Source organism: Trichomycterus rosablanca, chromosome 7 (assembly GCF_030014385.1).
Source record: "Trichomycterus rosablanca isolate fTriRos1 chromosome 7, fTriRos1.hap1, whole genome shotgun sequence".
Taxonomy (NCBI): domain Eukaryota; kingdom Metazoa; phylum Chordata; class Actinopteri; order Siluriformes; family Trichomycteridae; genus Trichomycterus; species Trichomycterus rosablanca.
This window is the reverse complement of record NC_085994.1, coordinates 1,592,499-1,612,173: the sequence shown is the minus strand read 5'-3', so window position 1 is coordinate 1,612,173 and position 19,675 is coordinate 1,592,499. Positions and strand designations below refer to the sequence as shown.

Here is a 19,675-nt window from a genome sequence, read left to right as displayed (position 1 = left end):
GACAGTGAGTGTAGAAACAAGGAGGTGGTTTTAATGTTATGGCTGATCGGTGTATAGTGTGCTAGATAGTTTGGTAAATGTAAATGGGTGAATGTGCTCATTTAGACGCTGTGTAATAGGGGGGTCTTGTGTTGATCTTGTCACCGAGGTGTTAATTGCAGTTCTTAATGACTTGTAAACAATCCCTCCTTAATGCCAGATACTAGTTCACCCTCAAGTGCCCAAAAGCCATGAATCTGAAAACACAAAGACAAAAGGCTAATGATTTATTAATGAATAATTGAGTGATTCTCCTGGGTCAGTCTGAGACTTTTGGCTCTCACGTATGTGTGAAAAGGGGTTGTGTAAACGTCAAGTCAATTTAAAATCATGCATGTTGGTTAATGTTAGTTGGAACACATTTATATTTAATACTAACTTGTGTGGCGTAACGGTGAAAGCCGCGCTCCTGGCATCTACGGTGTCTTTATTTATCTTTATTTATGTATCCCAGATTGTTTGGAAGCTGGGATAGAGGCTCTATCCCACTAGGCACTAGGCACTAGGCTCCCACTGTCCACTAGTAACTAGTACTTGAGTTCCAAGGGTTTGAATCCTCGGGGGTTGGCTCACACATACAGAAGGCGCGTAGCTTTACGATGACCCTCCAGTGCACTCTTGGTGTCGGACCCGAACATGAAGAAATAGGATCAGCTATCGCGACCCCTAACAGGACCAGCAGAGAGAAATCTTTTATTAGCATTTATTTACAGAATGTACACTAAATCAGCCCTGTGTCGCAGGAAGGTTTTAATAAACAGCCTGTTATTGCATTATTGCACGTCAGACAACCTTTTTTTTATCGTAAATACAATAAAATCGTAAATAAATAGTAGCTGTGAGTTTTAGTTAATCATAATAGCTCTTCTAGTCTCAGTTAGGGCTGCACGATATATCGTTTCAGCATCGTCATCGAGATGTGTGCACGCGCGATAGTCACATGGCGGGACGTGCGATGTCACTTGATGCAAATTAAATCAAATACGTCACGCTACAACTTTTCTGCTGCTGGACACAAAGCGAAAATTCACACCGTCCTCATTTTCCATGACGTATCTACACCAGTCTGTTCGAAATCCCAGTGAGCCGCCTCACCGTCTTACCACCTACACATGCAGCCGCCTCAGTAGAGAGGATTCTAATCAGTCATTAACTTTTATACGACAGGTTATTCCAACGCGCTACTTAGCGATTCCATCGGGTTTCAGCGTTTAGCATTTAGCATCTTGCCATTAAAAGCAATGCAATGACGTGGAGGAGCGCTAACATGTCAACATAACATCTGGATCCGTGTACAGAAAACTCTTACATCTGCTGACGAGCCCAAACCTGCAAATAAAAACACTCGTTAAAAATCAATAATTATTTATTTACGTTTGAAAATAACTTTTCACCGCACCGCACTGTCAGCCATGTTTATTTTTCTGCGATAGAAGAGATGCCGCAATGAATTCTGGGATCGCCTTCATCACTGAGGACGCGTCGGGTTCTCACTCGTTCTCGAGTCAAAATAGTAACTAAGGCATCTGGGATTTGGAACAGGTGTATAGCTGCTCTTTTGTTTGTAGAGTTTTATTAATAATGTTACAACTTGAAGAGGTTTTGATTCTGAAATAAAATATTAAATGACCCATTTTGTCAATCCTGTTCATTCCCTCATGTGATATTGAAGCTTTCTTAGTTTAATGCTCAGTTTCAACCCAGTACAAAGATGCAGCTGGTCATGATCTCTTGTATCCCTTGTAGGCAGCAGTGTTAATTTTGACAGCAAATTTTGATTTAGTTTTAGTCATAATTTAGTCATCTGAATTGTTTTAGTTTTAGTCGACTAATTATCATAAGAATATAGTCGACTAAATATACAGTCGATTCAGTCGACTAAAATACATATTTGTTTGTTTATTAGGATTTTAACATCATGTTTTACACTTTGGTTACATTCATGACAGGAACGGTAGTTACTCATTACACAAGTTTATATCGAACACACTCATGGACAATTTAGTATCTCCAGTTCACCTCACTTGCACGTCTTTGGACTGTGGGAGGAAACCGGAGCACCCGGAGGAAACTCACGCAGACACGGGGAGAACATGCAAACTCCACACAGAAAGGACCCGGGCCGCCCCACCTGGGGTTCGAACCCAGGACCTTCTTGCTGTGAGGCGACAGCGCTGCCCACCGAGCCACCGTGCCGCCCTAAAATAAATATAAAGGGTGTAAAATGTAAATGCTTTTTTATCACTTCCCTTAAATTATTTAAGTCATTATATACACTTACACAAAATGAAACATTGTTTTAACCAGTTATGGAATATTATTAATGTTCGAATGTGCAATACACACAAAACCAGATTTAACTTATTTCAAACATCTTTATTTACCTGAGCTGCTTATTGAGCATAACAATAATAAAATATTAATGAGCAGTAGTTCCGCTCTGCCTGAAACATATATGCATTGTTCATAACAAATTGCATATTACATTCTTTATAAAACTGGGTACCGTAAAAGCAGCTGTGCCGTTATGTTGCCGTTATACTGCCAGCGGTGCCAGATGTTTCAGATCTGTTGTGTTTTTACCCGAGATCGTCGCCCCACATGGTTTACACATCGTCTTGTTTTTCACGACGTCAAATGAGAAATGTGTCCAGATATATCGACTCTCCTCTTTCTCCCTGTTGACATTGTGGAGTTAACTTAGTTCCATGAGTAAAGAAAGTTCACAGGCCGGTCTGGTCTTCCCGGGTTTAGATCAAATATGTGCAAGTGTGGTCTTACCGCGGTACCGCAAAAGATTAGTACTGATTGGATGGCTAATCGGCTTGTCCCGCCCCTCCACATACGCTAAAGTAGTTCTGATCGGATCTCTTCCTAACTTGTCCCGACCTTCCACAAAACTAAATCGGTTCTGATTGGATGTCGTCCCTGCCAAACGTTTTCGTCTCGTTTTTATTCGTTGACGAAAGTGTCGATTCATTTCGTCATAGTTTTTATCTTTTTTTGTCGTTTTTATTTAGTCATCGTCTCGTTTTCGTCATGAAAAAAAAGGTTCGTTGACGAAAACTATGACGAAACTCATTCGTCAACGAAATTAACACTGGTAGGCACCACTAATTTTTTTAATATCGCAATATATATCGCAGGAAGAAAAAAAAATCACAATGTCAGTTTTTATATATCGTGCAGCCCTACTCAGTTATTGAGGAGCTTTAGCATGTAACCTGACAAGCTTTATATGATTTGTGTTTATTAATGCTGGATGGTTATTATTAAACACCAGTGAGCGATACCTTTAACTGGACACGTGATGAAAATGCCTGTAGTTCACTTCATTCTTAAGACGAATGGGCAGTTGTAGCCTAGTGCTTAAGGTACTGGACTAGTAATCAAAAGATCGCTGGTTCAAATCCCACCACTGCCAGGTTGCTGCTGCTTTTGGGCCCTTGAGCAAGGCCCTTAACCTTCAATTGCTCAGACCTTATACTGTCACAGTACCGTAAGCGTCTGCAAAATGCTGAACATGTAAATGTTATAGTACATTTCACGAGCAATAGCAATAAGCACATATGCATACTCACATGGTGTTTTACCCTGTAATACCTGTAAGTACAACAATCCCATATACAGCTAATTTGGTCAAAATAATATAAATAAATAAAATAAATGAAGCAGCTGCATCTTTTCTGTGCTTAGTGCCAAATACTTGAGTTATTTGTAAGTGATTTGCTCACACACGGCCCGTTCCTCTGCACGTATAATCAGTATTTCCTATCAATAAATGTATTCATTCGCCCTCCTACTTGAACCTGTGCTCCTCTTTTTGCTTCCTGTTTTGTCGATGTGCCTTTTTCTTAATTCATCAGCCCTAAGATATATTATTTTAAGTCGATGCATGGTTTTTAAAACTATGTTTATAAATGATCCGTTCATACGATTCCCTCGGCACTACTCGCCGTGTGCAGGACCTCAGTCGTATCTGCTCCCGTCGCTGGTCGGCGGTATTAAGCTCCGTCTTAAAAAACACCGTCTGCAGCCGTCAGAGGACGATTGTCAAAGTTTTCCACGACCCAAATCATCCAAAGTTTGGTGATACTTAAAACTGGCACAAAACTAAAAGCTGGTTTGTTCACTGTGTAAAGCTTCGATGGTACCACAGCAGCACCGGCGCCGTGCTGCACGTCTGTATCGTTTCATTACGCTTCTTAATCACAGAGATCTCGGAATAGCGCATTTCTTTGCTGCTTCTCATGTGAATGCGCCGTAACAGCGTAACACTCACCACCGTGTTTACATGGTTTAGAATGTGCAGTAAGTGTTGAGTGAATGTGGAGGTTAGGATCTGGGATCGTTCTGTCGTTACTGTACGCCGGACTTAATGAGACGCGGCTACATCTAACTATTTTATCTCTGCTATAAGGTGAAGCACGTTGCTGTGTGTACAGAACAGCATGAACACGAGCTGCACTCTGTTTAATATGGAGCATCTGAGAATGTGATCATATGGACATAAACCCTGTTTACATTTAGTTCTGGGTTAGATTATTATGCTGTACAGTTTAGTGTTAGAATAAAATAAACTTAAACAGTCGTTAGTGGCAGCCCTGCAGTGCATCTATTATAGTGTACTCAGGGTACTCTGAAATGTTCATTCACTTAGGAATTTAAATAGTCCTCATGTTCACTAATCATCATTTGATCTCTACTGTCAAACACTAGAATTTAGAAAACCACTTTGCCTGCGGGAGAATTTTTAAAAGTGCTTCAGAAAAACCGTGCTTAAACATTTTTTTGTTCTGGGTTGTCACGCCCGTCCTGATTGTCTTCTGTAACTGCTAGGAGGAAATATGCTGTAGACCGGATTAATGAGCGGCAGCCTATCCCTAATACAATGAAGTCATTTTCTCTGTCACAAAGATGTTGTCAGGCCCTGCCTTTATTTTTTCTAGACTTTTCTGCCTTTTCTTCTGGAGACTTTCTCCCTCTCCGTCTCCCTCCGCCCCCCATAATCGCTTCTCTTCTCGAGTGCTCTCGACTCTATCTCTCGTCCCTCGGCTCCGTCCCCTCCTGCGTTCCCGACTCCGTTCGGCTTTTAAGCGCGTACTGTGTTTCTCACGTGGCTTAACCTGTCCCTGCAGACTGGTTTCTCACCAGAACGGCTCCCAGCAACAAGCCATGCCAAGCCTTTCATTTCTCAACGAACGATTAACCAGAGCAAGTTAGACTGGACAGTGTCTGAAGACGAACGCTTTGATAGGTGCTGACTGTAACAGACGTGTTTCGCTGCCGGTAGACTTTCAGTATTTGTATTAATCATCCTAAAGAGAGACGTATGGACATGTAGGGCCGGGCGATATTGCAAAAGAAATAAATCTTGATTATTTTCAAATTTATTAGGGCTGCATCTAACGATTGATTACAATGATTATTTTTTTGATTAATCGAATAGTCTAAACTTATTTACTGCTTATTTGAAGTGGGTTTATGTGTGCGCTTGCATAAAATAATGAAAAACACAATTCATCCTAATGTTTCAATATTGTGCACTTCAGGTCAGTAGATGTCAAAGATTAAATCTCTCATAAAATTAAAGGAAAAGCTTGTAAAATTCAAGTAAATGAATATTGAATATTGCACTTTCGGTTATGCCAAGTTCACACTACACGACTTTCTGATTTGCCGGGTCGCTGTGCAGTTCACGCTGCACGACTGGATCTCTTGCACTCGGGAGTCTTTCGGGTCGGTGTGCATTTCACACTACACGACTGATCGGCGATAGGGGGTCACACCCTACACCATCCATCACCAACTGGAATCACAGGCGAGCTTCTCTGCTCTCACAAATATCGTTTTGTTACGAAAACACACGCGAGATGTGACGAAAGGTTAAAAACAAAGAGAAAAAATAAATGAATCCTAGTGGATTTGGCTTGGATTGTTCTGTAGTGAGTTGGAGGTTAATAAATATTGTTTGCAATGCAGCGTGGGTGTTTTGTAGAGAACGATAAGGTCAGAAATACTGTAAAACTTGTGTGTAACACCTGTGTATTATGATATAAACTATATTACGCCCCTGTACAGCCTTTTACACTCCTCCCCTGCGTTTCTTCTCACGCTGTATCTTGCGTTCTCATTGGCTGTTCGACACAGCACTCATTGCCAGTCGGGAAACACCCATTCAGATATCTGACATGCTAGATATATCGATCCGGTCGGATCGAGTTGTTGAGTAGTTCACACTTAGCGATCGAGAGCAGAGTTTTGATCGCAGAGCGAACGCCGAGTTGCTCCCGAGCCGGCAAATCTAGCGCCGACCAGTCGCCGAGCGAAAATCAGGGCAACAATCGTGTAGTGTGAACCGGGCATAAGATGCTCCTGCATTTCGTTGGCTCTGTACTTGTACTCTGCACAATGACAATGAAGTTGAATCTAATCTAATCTAATCTAATTGAATGCCTTTATTTGTCATATATACAGTTAAGGTCAAAATTATTAGCCCCCCTTATGAAATCAAATAAAACCTTTATCCTTCCAATGACATGGGCCATAACCTTAAGTGTTTATAGTTTGTGTGCGTCCACAAGAACAAAGACAACATCTGCATAAGGTCAAATGAACATTTTTATTGGTTTGCTGAACTGAAACAAGAAAAAAGCAAAAAATGCAATGGTCAAAATTATTAGCCCTCTAACAACTAATAGTCAATAGTGTAGCCTTTCTGATCCAAAACTGACAACAACCTCTTCTGATAATTTCTAACCAAGTTGGCACATGTCTCCTGAGGGATTTTAGCCCATTCTTCCTTGGCAAATTGTTCAAGATCATGCAAATTGCTTGGTCTCCGAGCATGGACCCGAACCTTAAGCTCCCTCCACACACTTTGTTTCTTTGTGCTTTGCGATGATGCAATGCACAGCTGTTCTAGAAACCATGAAACGCTTGGAAATGGCAGTATATCCTTCCCCCTGAAGATGAAGGTCCACTGTCTTCTGTCTGAGGTCCAGACTGATTTCTTTGCTTTTTGGCATGATGATATTGCTTCTTACAAAGATTATTGAGCAACCCTTGAGTATCCCTTTCATTCAAGCAGTCAAATGATACTAACTCTGCTTCTTGGATTCACTTAAATAAGATTCAGTGCTAATTGACTGCTCAGGTGTGTTTTCAAACCCAGTTCATTTGTTTTGAAAGCACAAAATCACATGGGGGCTAATAATTTTGACCATCTCAGTTTTCACCAGATTTTTCATAAAGAAATCTTGAATATTTATTTTACATTCTAAAGTGTACCAAAATGGGGCCACATCATTGATGAATGATTTACTATATGAAATGTTATGAATATTGCAAACATTGGGCAGTATTTTAGGGAAATATTCAAAATTTCCTAGGGGGCTAATAATTTTGACCTTAACTGTACATATACAGATGTACAGTACAACAGGAATTCTTTCTTTGCATATTCCAGCTTGTTTAAAAAGTCCTCCACACTTCTTTGCTTGGCCCTTAAAAAGAGAAAGTATTGCTGACTGTGTTTGCATGCATACCGAGCGGTCCGTATTTCTGAATCTAACCGTTACCGTGTATGATTCTTGTCTTCTGTTTACTGGGTCGCCTCACAGCAAAAAGGTCCTGGGTTCGATCCCCAGCTGGGCCGGTCCTTTCTGTGTGGAGTTTGCATGTTCTCCCCGTGTCCGTGGGTTTCCTCCGGGTGTTTCGGTTTCCTCCCACAGTCCAAAGACGTGCAAGAGTGGTGAATTGGAGATACAAAATTGTCCGTGACTGTGTTCGATATTAAACTTGTGAACTGATGAATCTTGTGTGATGAGTAACGACCGTTCCTGTCATGAGTGTAACCAATGTGTAAAACATGACGTTACAATCATAATAAACAAACAAACAAATCTTCCTCTGCCTGTCTGTTTATCCTCTGGTTTTGGACTCTGCCTAATTTTGACCTTTTGATATTAAACTTAACTTGATTTTTATTCCGCGAGCGTCTGGTCAGTTTCTGCCTCGTGACATGTTGGTATTTTGGACAGCGGGATATTTCGCTGACGCACCAGCACCAAGTTTCTGAACTCCCGTGTTCGAGGCTCGTTGTTGCCACCGGTCGACTGGGCGCCATCTGGCGGGTATAATTGGCAGCGCCTGCAGCAGATACTAATTGGTAGAGATGCATGAGTACCGATACTGGTACTCGTACTCGCAAACGAGGCTCCGATACTAAACATCCGATACCGTGTGCCTAGTGCACGTCGCTGAGTTATGCCCGGTTCACACTACACGACTTTTGCCCTGATTTTCGCCTGGCGACTGGTCGGCGCTAGATTTGCCGGCTCGGGAGCGACTCGGCGTTCGCTCGGCGATCGAAACTCGGCTCTCGATCGCTAAGTGTGAACTATCCAACAACTCGATCCGACCGGCTCACCGAGTTTTCTAGCAGGTCAGATCAGAGCGGTAGAGAGAATCTACGGCTCTGCGTCAGATATCTGATCTGAGACGTGCGACTGGGAATGAGTGACATGTCGAACAGCCAATGAGAACGCAGGATACGGTGTGAGGGGAAACGCAGGAGAGGAGTGTAAACAGGTGGGACGGGGGGATAATATAGTTTATATCAGAATACATCAGCACACACACACGTTTTACAGTATTTCTGACCTGATCGTTCTCTACAAAACACCAACATTGCAAAAATATTTATTAACCTCCAACTCACTACAGAACGATCCGTGCTGCTCGTGTTGCCAGATCCACTCAGATTCATTTATTTTTCCTCCTTGATTTCATCACGTCAGCGCACAAACACTTTCATCGCTCGCTACTTGTTGACGTGCGTTTTTGGACGTGGTGTCATTAAACTTCTCGTCGCTTCTCACGTGTGTTTTTGTTTAAAAAAAAACGGTATTCTAAATAGGTATCGGTATCAGCAAGTACAAAAATACATGCACTCGTACTCGTACTCGGTTGGGAAAAAATGGTATCGATGCATCCTGGACCCTGATTGGCAGAAGAGACGCCCGTGCAGGAAGCGCGGCCGAGAAGAGGAGGGGTGTACACGTGTAAAGAAGGCGTGGCCAGTGGCGTGCTCTCCTCGGATGCAAAATCTGGAGTCTGTCAGCAGCGGAAGACAAATCGGATGCGCCAAATCGGGAGGAAAATGTATAAAAAAAGCTGTGTAAACTTGTCACTAGGGGTGGGCGATATGGCCCTAAAATAATATCACGGTTTCAGGTTATCTTTGCGATAACGATATTTTTGGCGATATAACAAAACACATTTTTCGTAGAAAAATGTAAGACGTATGTAAGAATTAGGCGCACTTTTCTGTATTTTGTCTTTCCAGTAAAAATAATGTAGCATAATGTAATGGCGGAGTTGGATATATAAGCTTTTTTTTCTCTTCATTTTCCCTGACAAGTAAAAAAAAAAAACAAATTATAGCAGCCTTAACATTATGAGGAAGAAATACATTCTTTTGCAATACTTGATCATTTGGCTGCCAACTTGTGTGTAATGATGACACTCAATTGAACCCCAGAACATGCCAGTGTGAATTAGGGTTGGGCGGTATTGCCGATTTTCATATCGTCATACCGTCTTCAGAATATACCGCGGTATACGGTATTACCGCGTTGGGGGTGTTGGACAAACTTTACAGTGTAATCACAGTATTCAAATGTTTTATTTAAAAAAATTAAACAATCAGGACGTCAAACATTGCTTATCCTGTCTGATCTATAATAAATATTTCACGCATAAGTGTAAATTTTTATTTCTGCGCAGTTCTTATCGGCTGTAATCCACCCGTTCAGCTCGGCATCAGTAGAAGGAATCAGTCAGTCATAATAAGAGCTGTTTATTGTCGAAATTTAAATCTGAAAACACTTTTAATATCGCGGCGAGCGAGCGAGACACACACACACACACACACACACACACACACAGAGAGAGAGAGAGAGATTTGAGATTTTACATTATTTTATTTATCAATACATCAAATACAACAAACCTCTACAGAAAAAAAAAAAAAACAAACCCTACACCCCCCTTTGTTCAGTTCTTACCAACATAAATATATACATAGATACTCCTCCTCATACACAGAACACAGTACTTCATCAACACACCAACATTCTTCAAACCTTATTAAATTATTCATTAGTTTATAATATGCATACTCGACTTTCGAGAGAGAGAGAGAGAGAGAGAGAGAGAGAGAGAGAGAGAGAGAGAGTGAGTCGTAACCGAGCTACAGAGAGAACATACAGAAAACGAGCACAAATAACTAAGAAATAAACTTGTTTAATGATGTTAAATCTGATTATTTCATGGTGCGTATGTTTTAAAGCAGAAATAAACTCAGGCTCATCTCTGTACAAAAGAGGATTGTTCTGAAACTTAATGCGATGCAACCACAGTCTGTCTCTCCCTGTAGTTTTTCTCTTCTTTTAAAATAAATCTTTTTTTCTCATGTAAGTGTTGTTTGAATTAGACCTACATTTAAGGCAAGGTAGCAAAATGTTCATGATCGTTCATCATTGATATTAATATCGGGGTCTTATAGTTTACCCAGTAGCGCTTCCCGAGGAACGAAGAGTCATTTTTCTGAACGGCTCTTTAAAAGGAACCGAGCCAAAAGATCGGGCTCCCTTCAATGAGCCATAATTCCCATCACTACGACCAATCAGCGAGCTCCAACCGCCTACCGCTCCCACCCCTCCCTTACTGTGGATGCGCGAATGTCTTAAAGTCTCAGTTTTCAAGGTAAACCTGAAGCAGAAATTTGGTGCTTCACATTTTTTTGAATACCGTCACCATTTTTAAATACCGCGGTATACCGTAATACCGTCATACCGCCCAACCCTAGTGTGAATGCATGGAAAACACATTTTAATTTTCTTTCGACAATATGATACAGACTGACCAACACTATTAAGCCAAATCAGCATTGCAAATTGACTTTACTTTTAAAAGCCTTCTTCAATGCTGGAGCTTCTTAAAACTGAATATTTTCTTTTAAATCTAAGTGTCATTTAACTGCTATTAAATTGTTTTTCAACAAAATCCGCCCAATCTGGAAACACTGGAACGCGCAGAGCCCGGTGGCGCCTTTACTCGTAGCGCACCACAATTACTACTAAGTACGGTAGTTGTACTTCTGTGTTGGTGGTTGACATTAATGTTGAGAGTATTCCTGCACTGTTCGCCGGCAAAGCGGTGGTTGGGGTTTGAGTTGCCAAAGGTTAATTTATGGTGGACTTGGAGTTTTTGGAACGAGCTCCTCCACCGCAGAGCCGCTTTCCGCCCATACTCGTTGCTGTGCCCAAATGACCCACGTAACGAACGTACGCCATTTGCGTAGCTGTGTGACGTCATTACGTAAACAACGCAGAATATCGCTATTATTACGACATGGGATTTTTTTGAACGATACGATATAGCACACCCCTACTTGTCACATTTCTAACGTCGTGTTAAAAACGTTATTCAGATTAACCGAATGAATCGTGAAAATCGCCCAGCTCTATCTACACGAAACAAGGAGTCAAATGATGATTTTGTTTTTATCTCGCCGTACAACACGAGTGACGTGAGTTTCTGTCTAGCAAGCGAAACCCCAAAGCAGCCCTGAAACTTGAGTAAGGTCTGGTAAAAACGTTATTTCCCGTCCAGCTCTTTCCCCTGCACTGCATTTCTACCAACCCCAAAAAAACCCCAATAAATCTCTCTATGAATCTGTCATTATTGTGCTAATTTCACTCCCTCAACCCCGATCGGTAGCCTTGGGCCGAGTGCCCGGCGCGGGCTCAGCATGGGCTCATTGTCTCAGAGCGTGGTCAAAGTGCAGGAAGTGACTATTAGCGCTGAACGCACTTCCTGTGTGAAGATGAAGCGTGTCTTATATTGGCATGCACAATTTTGGAGGTGGTTCTAATGTTTTGGCTCATCGGTGTGTGTGTGTGTGTGAGGGGTCTTAGCAGATTTATGTCTGTTTGTCTTGCAGTAGGTAAATGTTTACTGAGGAAGCTCTTCTGTAGGTCATTCTGGGTATGTTAGTAAATATGGAACATGCTGAATAGGTTCACCTACCGTCTTAGTATTTGGTGAGGTAGAACAATTGCAGCTGCAGGCTATAGAGCCTCAAACTAAATTTAACTGCAAAATAAAGCAGAAAATTGCGTTTCCTGAAGCGATCGCGCAGCTTAAACGATTCCCACATGGTGACCATGGTGCTGGTGCTGGTGGGGGTTGCTACGGTGTCTCCAAGTATGTACAGTGTATCACAAAAGTGAGTACACCCCTCACATTTCTGCAGATATTTAAGTATATCTTTTCATGGGACAACACTGACAAAATGACACTTTGACACAATGAAAAGTAGTCTGTGTGCAGCTTATATAACAGTGTAAATTTATTCTTCCCTCAAAATAACTCAATATACAGCCATTAATGTCTAAACCACCGGCAACAAAAGTGAGTACACCCCTTAGTGAAAGTTCCTGAAGTGTCAATATTTTGTGTGGCCACCATTATTTCCCAGAACTGCCTTAACTCTCCTGGGCATGGAGTTTACCAGAGCTTCACAGGTTGCCACTGGAATGCTTTTCCACTCCTCCATGACGACATCACGGAGCTGGCGGATATTCGAGACTTTGCGCTCCTCCACCTTCCGCTTGAGGATGCCCCAAAGATGTTCTATTGGGTTTAGGTCTGGAAACATGCTTGGCCAGTCCATCACCTTTACCCTCAGCCTCTTCAATAAAGCAGTGGTCGTCTTAGAGGTGTGTTTGGGGTCATTATCATGCTGGAACACTGCTCTGCGACCCAGTTTCCGGAGGGAGGGGATCATGCTCTGCTTCAGTATTTCACAGTACATATTGGAGTTCATGTGTCCCTCAATGAAATGTAACTCCCCAACACCTGCTGCACTCATGCAGCCCCAGACCATGGCATTCCCACCACCATGCTTGACTGTAGGCATGACACACTTATCTTTGTACTCCTCACCTGATTGCCGCCACACATGCTTGAGACCATCTGAACCAAACAAATTAACCTTGGTCTCATCAGACCATAGGACATGGTTCCAGTAATCCATGTCCTTTGTTGACATGTCTTCAGCAAACTGTTTGCGGGCTTTCTAGTGTAGAGACTTCAGAAGAGGCTTCCTTCTGGGGTGACAGCCATGCAGACCAATTTGATGTAGTGTGCGGCGTATGGTCTGAGCCCTGACAGGCTGACCCCCCACCTTTTCAATCTCTGCAGCAATGCTGACAGCACTCCTGCGCCTATCTTTCAAAGACAGCAGTTGGATGTGACGCTGAGCACGTGCACTCAGCTTCTTTGGACGACCGACGCGAGGTCTGTTCTGAGTGGACCCTGCTCTTTTAAAACGCTGGATGATCTTGGCCACTGTGCTGCAGCTCAGTTTCAGGGTGTTGGCAATCTTCTTGTAGCCTTGGCCATCTTCATGTAGCGCAACAATTCGTCTTTTAAGATCCTCAGAGAGTTCTTTGCCATGAGGTGCCATGTTGGAACTTTCAGTGACCAGTATGAGAGAGTGTGAGAGCTGTACTACTAAATTGAACACACCTGCTCCCTATGCACACCTGAGACCTAGTAACACTAACAAATCACATGACATTTTGGAGGGAAAATGACAAGCAGTGCTCAATTTGGACATTTAGGGGTGTAGTCTCTTAGGGGTGTACTCACTTTTGTTGCCGGTGGTTTAGACATTAATGGCTGTATATTGAGTTATTTTGAGGGAAGAATAAATTTACACTGTTATATAAGCTGCACACAGACTACTTTTGATTGTGTCAAAGTGTCATTTTGTCAGTGTTGTCCCATGAAAAGATATACTTAAATATCTGCAGAAATGTGAGGGGTGTACTCACTTTTGTGATACACTGTATGTCTGGGGAGGGATGTGAACTTTTTGTTTAAATAGGCGATTGTTTGTGTTCAAGCTTGTATTTGGTGGGGGTAAATACTTTTGCTCACGTTTGTCACGTGATTGTGTGTATGTAATTTGTGGTGGTGCGCCTGCTTTAACCAGTCCAGTATACACCGATCAGGCATAACATTATGACCACCTTCCTAATATTGTGTTGGTCCCACTTTTGCTGCCAAAACAGCCCTGACCCGTCGAGGCCTGGACTCCGCTAGACCCCTGAACGTGTGCTGTGGTATCTGGCACCAAGATGTCAGCAGCAGATCCTTTAACTCCTGTAAGTTGTGAGGTGGCCTGATTCATCAGACCAGGCCACCTTCTTTCCATCGCTCCGTGGTCCAGTTCCGATGCTCACGTGCCCATTGTTGGCACTTTCGGCGGTGGACGGGGGTCAGCATGGGCACCCTGACTGGTCTGCGGCTATGCAGCCCCGCACACAGCAGACTGTGATGCTCTGTGTATTCTGACACCTTTGTGTCAGAACCAGCATGAACTTCTTCAGCAGCTTGAGCTACAGGAGCTCGTCTGTTGGATCCGACCACACGTGCATCAGTGAGCCTTTGGCCCGCCCATGACCCTGTCGGCGGTTTACCACTTTTGATAGATACTGACCACTGCAGACCGGGACACACCCCACAAGAGCTGCAGTTTTGGAGATGATCCGACCCGGTCGTCTAGCCGTCACATTTTTTCAGGTGCCGTGATGAAGAGATATTCAGTGTTATTCACTTCACCTGCCTACTCGGTGTACATCAGCTACTACACTTTAAACCAGTCCAATATACACATATCGGTATTAAAGCATTATTAACCAACATTGATGCCCAACCAGTGCAACACAGACACTGGATAACTTCTCTTGCAATATTCGACTGTTGGGCAGCGCAGTGGCGTACTACTGTGAAGAGTTTGAACCGGAAGCTTCGAAACTCAGTTGAGACACCACTAGGGCTGCAACTAACGATTATTTTAGTAGCCGACTAATCTGACGATTATTTTTTCGATTAGTCGACTAGTCAGCGATTATTTATGTCATACCCTCCATCTCTGCCTTAACATAACAAAACTCTCTTATGTTATTTAAGTTCCAATATCAAATTAAAACAATAACCCATGAAACATGAATATGAAACTTAAGCTTGATAGTTTAATTAAATATATTTGAAACATTAATACACAATCACACAAAAAATTCAATTGAATAAGAAAGCTTTGGACAGCATTAGAAGCTGTTATGTTTCAGAAGTTATCACTCTGGAAGTCAAAAACATTTATAACATGTGGTTGAGAAACATGTGAACGCTGTCTGTGAGGACCTCAGCCGTGCATGAACCTCTCCTCTGGTCAAAGTCATCCACACTCCATTGCTTAGTGCTGTTAATAGAAAGAGCAAAAGAGAAAGCTGTATTAATGATCACAAACTGAAGGCTGTGTATCGTAGTTTATTACAGATAGTGCACCAGCTATGCCAACTAAACCATAACAGGTTAAATATCTGAACTGAATTATCTGCTGAGCTAACTAGCTATCATTAAGTGGAGGAGGCTTATTATTTAGAATGAATGCTCTTATTAACGAGAGCAAAAATATGGACAACGAGACGGGGTAACGTTAGGCTATAATTAGAGATGGGACGATCGATCGACTTTCAATCGATATCGGCCGATTTTCAATCAAAATATGCTATCGACGATCGGACGATATTTCCCAAATGTAGCCGATCCGATCACTTGATATATAAAGATCACGTTAAGTTAACAGCTCAGTGAATTGATCCAGACTTTGCGCTACAAAACACGAACCATCACATCACCATTCATCAACCATCGTACAGAAACCATCATGAAAGCTCTTCATGACCTAAAATAACAGAATTAACGTTGTGCATCATACATACGATGTAATTTTGCTGACTGAAATATTTACTTTAAAAAGATAATTCAACCCGGTCACATCTGAGCCGATTCTATCAGCACATTATTCAAACTCGTGTTCAGTTTGGTAAATCGTAAGTGGTTCTTGCTTTTGATGTAAATGAGAACAGAAACGTTACAGAGCCAATCAGAGGCAAAAGTTTATTCATTACCAAATTCGTTAGTTCAGGATCATCTGCTAAACTTTTAGGGTAATCAGAACTTTTAGCTCCACAGACGGAACGAGTCTGACTCGGTGACCGCTCTGTGGTAATAGCGGTGTAATGAAGCTTTTTAATGTAAGAAAGTCACACAAAATGTTCTGTAGTAGCTGGTGTTTATTTAAAACCACAGCATTTATTAATAACAGTAAAAACGGAGAGAGAAACTTACGCGTCACATTCGACTCCTGAATCAGAATCATTTAAAGCGACACTGTGAACAAAGCGTTTTTTTAAAGAAACACACACACGCTGTTGCTTTCGGTTTATCTTTTAAGTTTTTTTCAGACTAAACTGGATAACATTAAACCTGTGTGTGTGTGTGTGTGTGGTCAGTTAGACTAATAAGATATGTCTCCTGTGGGTGAAAAAAATAATTGTTTGGATACTTTATTATTTACTGCTGATTTTGCGCTAAAAATTGCATGTCACCCCCCCCTCGATTGCCCTGAAAGGAGATCGGAGATCGCAATCGATGCCAAAAAACCCGATCGGTCCATCTCTAGCTATAATGTTAAGTTGTATAACGTTACTCATATAAATGACTGAGTGATTAACTATTGCACTTAATGCGTTAGCTAGCAAACAAACCTGAAAAATAGCGATCTCTTAGATAGTTTTCCGACAAGTACTCTAGCATTAACAAACATTAACTACGCTGGTTAAAGCACAAAGCGCGGTGTAAAAACTTATCGTAATAACGCTGCTCATCACGGCTGCAAGGCGTTTCACCGTGTTGCTGGTGTGAAACCACGACTCTGCTCTGTAGCGTCGGCGTCCAGCTCGTTTCTTTGGTTTATTTTGGCTGAAATACTTTAGAAAGTTTCGGTCTCTTTATCTTTGCCTCTCTGTCTTCATAAACTCCCCGCCGCGCCATGGAAGTGATGCTGCGCCCCCTGCAGTCCCTTTAGTGCGTTGCAATACCAACGACGCGTCGACGATGAAATTCCACGTCGACAAATGTTTATAGTCGACGTTATCGATTACGTCGACTAATCGTTGCAGCCCTAGACACCACCCTGGTTGGGCGTTCGCACAAACGCAGCGATCGCGGTTGAGAGGCGTTGACGTTAAAAATCCTAATAAAACAAACAAACAAACAAACAAACAATATCTTTGTACTCCAGGTATTTCAACATAAAAAATGTACATCGGTGGTGTCTTTAAACGACGATTAAAGATCCACATCTTTACTAAGTACTGAAACGTAACGATAACGTGCACTTACTAACCTTCTATAGCATCAGTTCCAGCAGGTTTGTGTCCTTGGACTGTTTTTTACTTAAACTTGAGTAGGGTAATGTTTACCGTGGAAGGACTTCTGGTTCTGGTTAAGAGCGTCTGCTAAATGCTGAACATGTAAATGTACCTCAGTGGCGGGTTCAAGTCCCACCACCGCCTCAGTTCTCTGAGCAAGGTCCTTAATTCTCATCCTCTGTGTGTGTTCTTGTTCTCAGCTCTGCAGTGTGTGGACTCGGTGAGGCCATGCGTGAACAATGCCAGCTGTGTCACCTTCGCCAACGGAACGGGATACTGCAGGTAAGCAAACGCTCCCGTTTCTCTGCCCGGTGACATTTTAAAGAGTGGAGAGTTGAGGGAGGTATCACGGATCTCACACTCACAACCTCAGTACAGTGGAGTGTGCAGACGTGGTTTTATCTGTTAAAGTGGGAGCTGAGGGCAATAATATAATACTAATACATTAATAAATATTAAATAAACAATAATATATTGTGTATACATTTCACGCATCATATATTGCTTAGTACTCAAAACTAGAGATGCATGAGTACCGATACTGGTTCTGATACTGACGCGCTCACTAACTCGTACTCGTACTCGCATACGAGGCTCCGATACTAAACATCCGATACCGTGTACCTAGTGCACGTCGCTGCGTTATGCCCGGTTCACACTACACGATTGTTGCCCCGATTTTCGCTCGAGTTTTCTAGCACGTCAGATATCTGATCTGAGACGTGCGACTGGGGATGAGTGACATGTGGAACAGCCAATGAGAACGCAGGATACGGAGTGAGGGGAAACGCAGGAGAGGAGTGTAAACAGGTGGGACGGGGGGATAATATAGTTTATATCAGAATACATCAGCACACACACACTCACGTTTTACAGTATTTCTGATCTGATCGTTCTCTACAAAACGTAACAACAAAACACCAACATTACAAAAATATTTATTAACCTCCAACTCACTACAGAACGATCCATGCTGCTCGTGTTGCCAAATCCACTCAGATTCATTTATTTTTCCTCCTTGATTTCATCACGTCAGCGCACAAACACTTTCATCGCTCGCTACTTGTTGACGTGAATTTTTGGACGTGGTATCATTAAACTTCTCGTCACTTCTCACGTGTGTTTTTGTTTAAAAAAAGCGGTATTCTAAATAGGTATCGGCAAGTACAAAAATACATGCACTCGTACTCGGTTGGGAAAAAATGGTATCGATGCATCCCTAGTAAATAGAGTAAATAAAATGGAGTAGAATAAAAATAAAAGATATAAATATATAATATTAACTGTGAAATGCAATTATTATTAAACAGCAGTGTGATAATTACAACTAAATGATAAAACACTATATATTCTATACGTAAATATATACATGTGTGTGTAGTTAGAGATGTAGAGTCCAGTGCTGGGAAATGGATTATTATATGATGTAATTCTAATTCTATATATTGTTATCTAATAATAATAATAATGTCATGTATTTGACATGGTTTAGTAGTACATTTGGACATTTAGAATAAAATTGGAATGAAATATGAACCCTATCTCATCCACATTTACAGTGGCAGTGCATCTCTACTCAAAACCTTCATTATATACATGCTGGAATGATAACTGTTTATATTCTATGTACTTATGACAGTAAGATCAGTCACAGACGTCCCAGTCATACATAAAACACAAACATAAAAAATACCCTGATACACGTACACACAGCCCTAGTATGAGTATGAATTAATGTATGGATTTATATCTTTCCAGTTCTAATGAGTTGCTTTTTACTGAATGAATTGGGGCCAAACTGTTTTGGTGAGAGTAAAAAAGAGAACGACAGACTCATTACTACTCTGACTGGCACGTTTGTGTGTTATGACTCACGAAAAGAACCCTCGTTTGCTCCTAAAAAGGTAACGCTGTGCCAGCGCCTTCCTCTGTCAGTCTGCATTGTATAGGATTCGGTTCATGGATGATTATCAGAATTATTAATGAAAGGCAAATTGGGCGTATTTGCTTAATGTGTGTGTGTGTGTGTGTTTTAATGACGTTCTTGCCTCTTGATTTCTTCCACATCGGTCGTTAGGGGTTTATTTGTATGTAGGCAAAGGTATGCAAACTGCAAGAAAGGGGGAAGGGGGGGGGGGGGGGGCATGGTTAACTGTTCAGGCAGGAAGCGCTAAATGTCAGAGATCTTAGGTTTCAGAAGTGCTCTCGGTATAGGTGAGCGCTCACGCCTTCCTCCGACAGCTCGCAATGCGAGTTATTTCTGTCTGACAGCACGTCGTGCA

General features: G+C 41.9%; 1 protein-coding gene across 1 annotated transcript in view; it reads left to right on the top strand.

The window, feature by feature from the left end:
- The window catches only part of notch2 (notch receptor 2), a 124,704-nt gene that overhangs the window by 13,685 nt on the left and 91,344 nt on the right, over nt 1-19,675 (top strand). The window contains exon 2 of the mRNA XM_062998819.1: nt 17,594-17,675. Coding sequence (XP_062854889.1) covers nt 17,594-17,675 — 82 coding nt within the window. The remainder of the gene's footprint in view (nt 1-17,593; nt 17,676-19,675) is intronic.